Source organism: Tigriopus californicus, chromosome 11 (genome assembly GCF_007210705.1).
Source record: "Tigriopus californicus strain San Diego chromosome 11, Tcal_SD_v2.1, whole genome shotgun sequence".
Taxonomy (NCBI): domain Eukaryota; kingdom Metazoa; phylum Arthropoda; class Copepoda; order Harpacticoida; family Harpacticidae; genus Tigriopus; species Tigriopus californicus.
Window position 1 is genome coordinate 7,728,068 of NC_081450.1, and position 910 is coordinate 7,728,977.

At 36.8% G+C, this 910-nt stretch overlaps 1 protein-coding gene across 2 annotated transcripts in view; it reads left to right on the forward strand.

Moving 5' to 3' along the window:
* The window catches only part of LOC131890588 (tetraspanin-33-like), a 30,052-nt gene that overhangs the window by 24,372 nt on the left and 4,770 nt on the right, over window positions 1-910 (forward strand). For both annotated transcript variants that reach the window (XM_059239959.1, XM_059239960.1), the window contains exons 7-8: window positions 163-281; window positions 792-856. In XM_059239959.1, coding sequence (XP_059095942.1) covers window positions 163-281; window positions 792-856 — 184 coding nt within the window. The remainder of the gene's footprint in view (window positions 1-162; window positions 282-791; window positions 857-910) is intronic.

A 910-nucleotide genomic window follows, 5' to 3' on the forward strand; every position in this document is an offset into this window, starting at 1 on the left:
GAAGCCCCAAATGTGATGTCTATCGACGTCCAGCAAGCCAAATGAAGGAATTTCCAAAATTCCGTTTTGCCTCAGTGTCGGTTTCCAAATTCGAAAAACCTTTTCCAAAGCGAAAAAGTCAACGGGCAGAAAAAGTAGTTATAAATATCACTTTTTTTACAGAGATTGGTCAAAAAATGAATATTTTAATTGCACAAAGGATCCTAATGACAATCCCTCAGTTGAAAGATGTGGAGTTCCATACAGCTGTTGTCTCTCTGGAACAAATTCAGTCAATGATGGTAGGTACAAATATAACTTCCTCACAATAAGTCTAAAAACCTTCCGAAACATGCATTACTCACAAAAAGTTGAGTTACTAGCTCTATTTCTATTGTACTGACTTCCATCAACCTTGGGATATCTTGCGACTATCCCTTAAATTCAATCAGTGTAATGCCTTTCTATGCCTTTCAGGAATGAAATAAAGGTTAAATTGTTTTAGTCATTGACCATGCTCTGAATTTTTCAAGTTGGTGGCGGCACATAAACTCAGTAGAGGGTGCAGTTCGATGCCCTGTACAGTAAACCTTCATCAAACTAAGAAAGATCTTCATTTCTGTAAACAGTCTCGCCCGCCCTCTTTCGCGCAAAGATGAGAAGATAACCTTGTGCCCCTCTATTTAAGAGTAAAATGTATGTAGTCAGACAATCCAAAATGAGAGGAGTGAATGAACATTTCCTGAAATTAAGTGTTTTGTAAAAAAAAATGTAATGATTATCAGACACTGACACAAAATTCTTTGTTTTAGGCTTAGTTAACATTATGTGTGGATTTGGTGTCCAAGAAATGCTTAAAACCGATGTGATTTCAAAGGTAAGAAAAACGAGCCTCTAAAATCGAGAAAATAAACATCGTGAACTGTCGAGG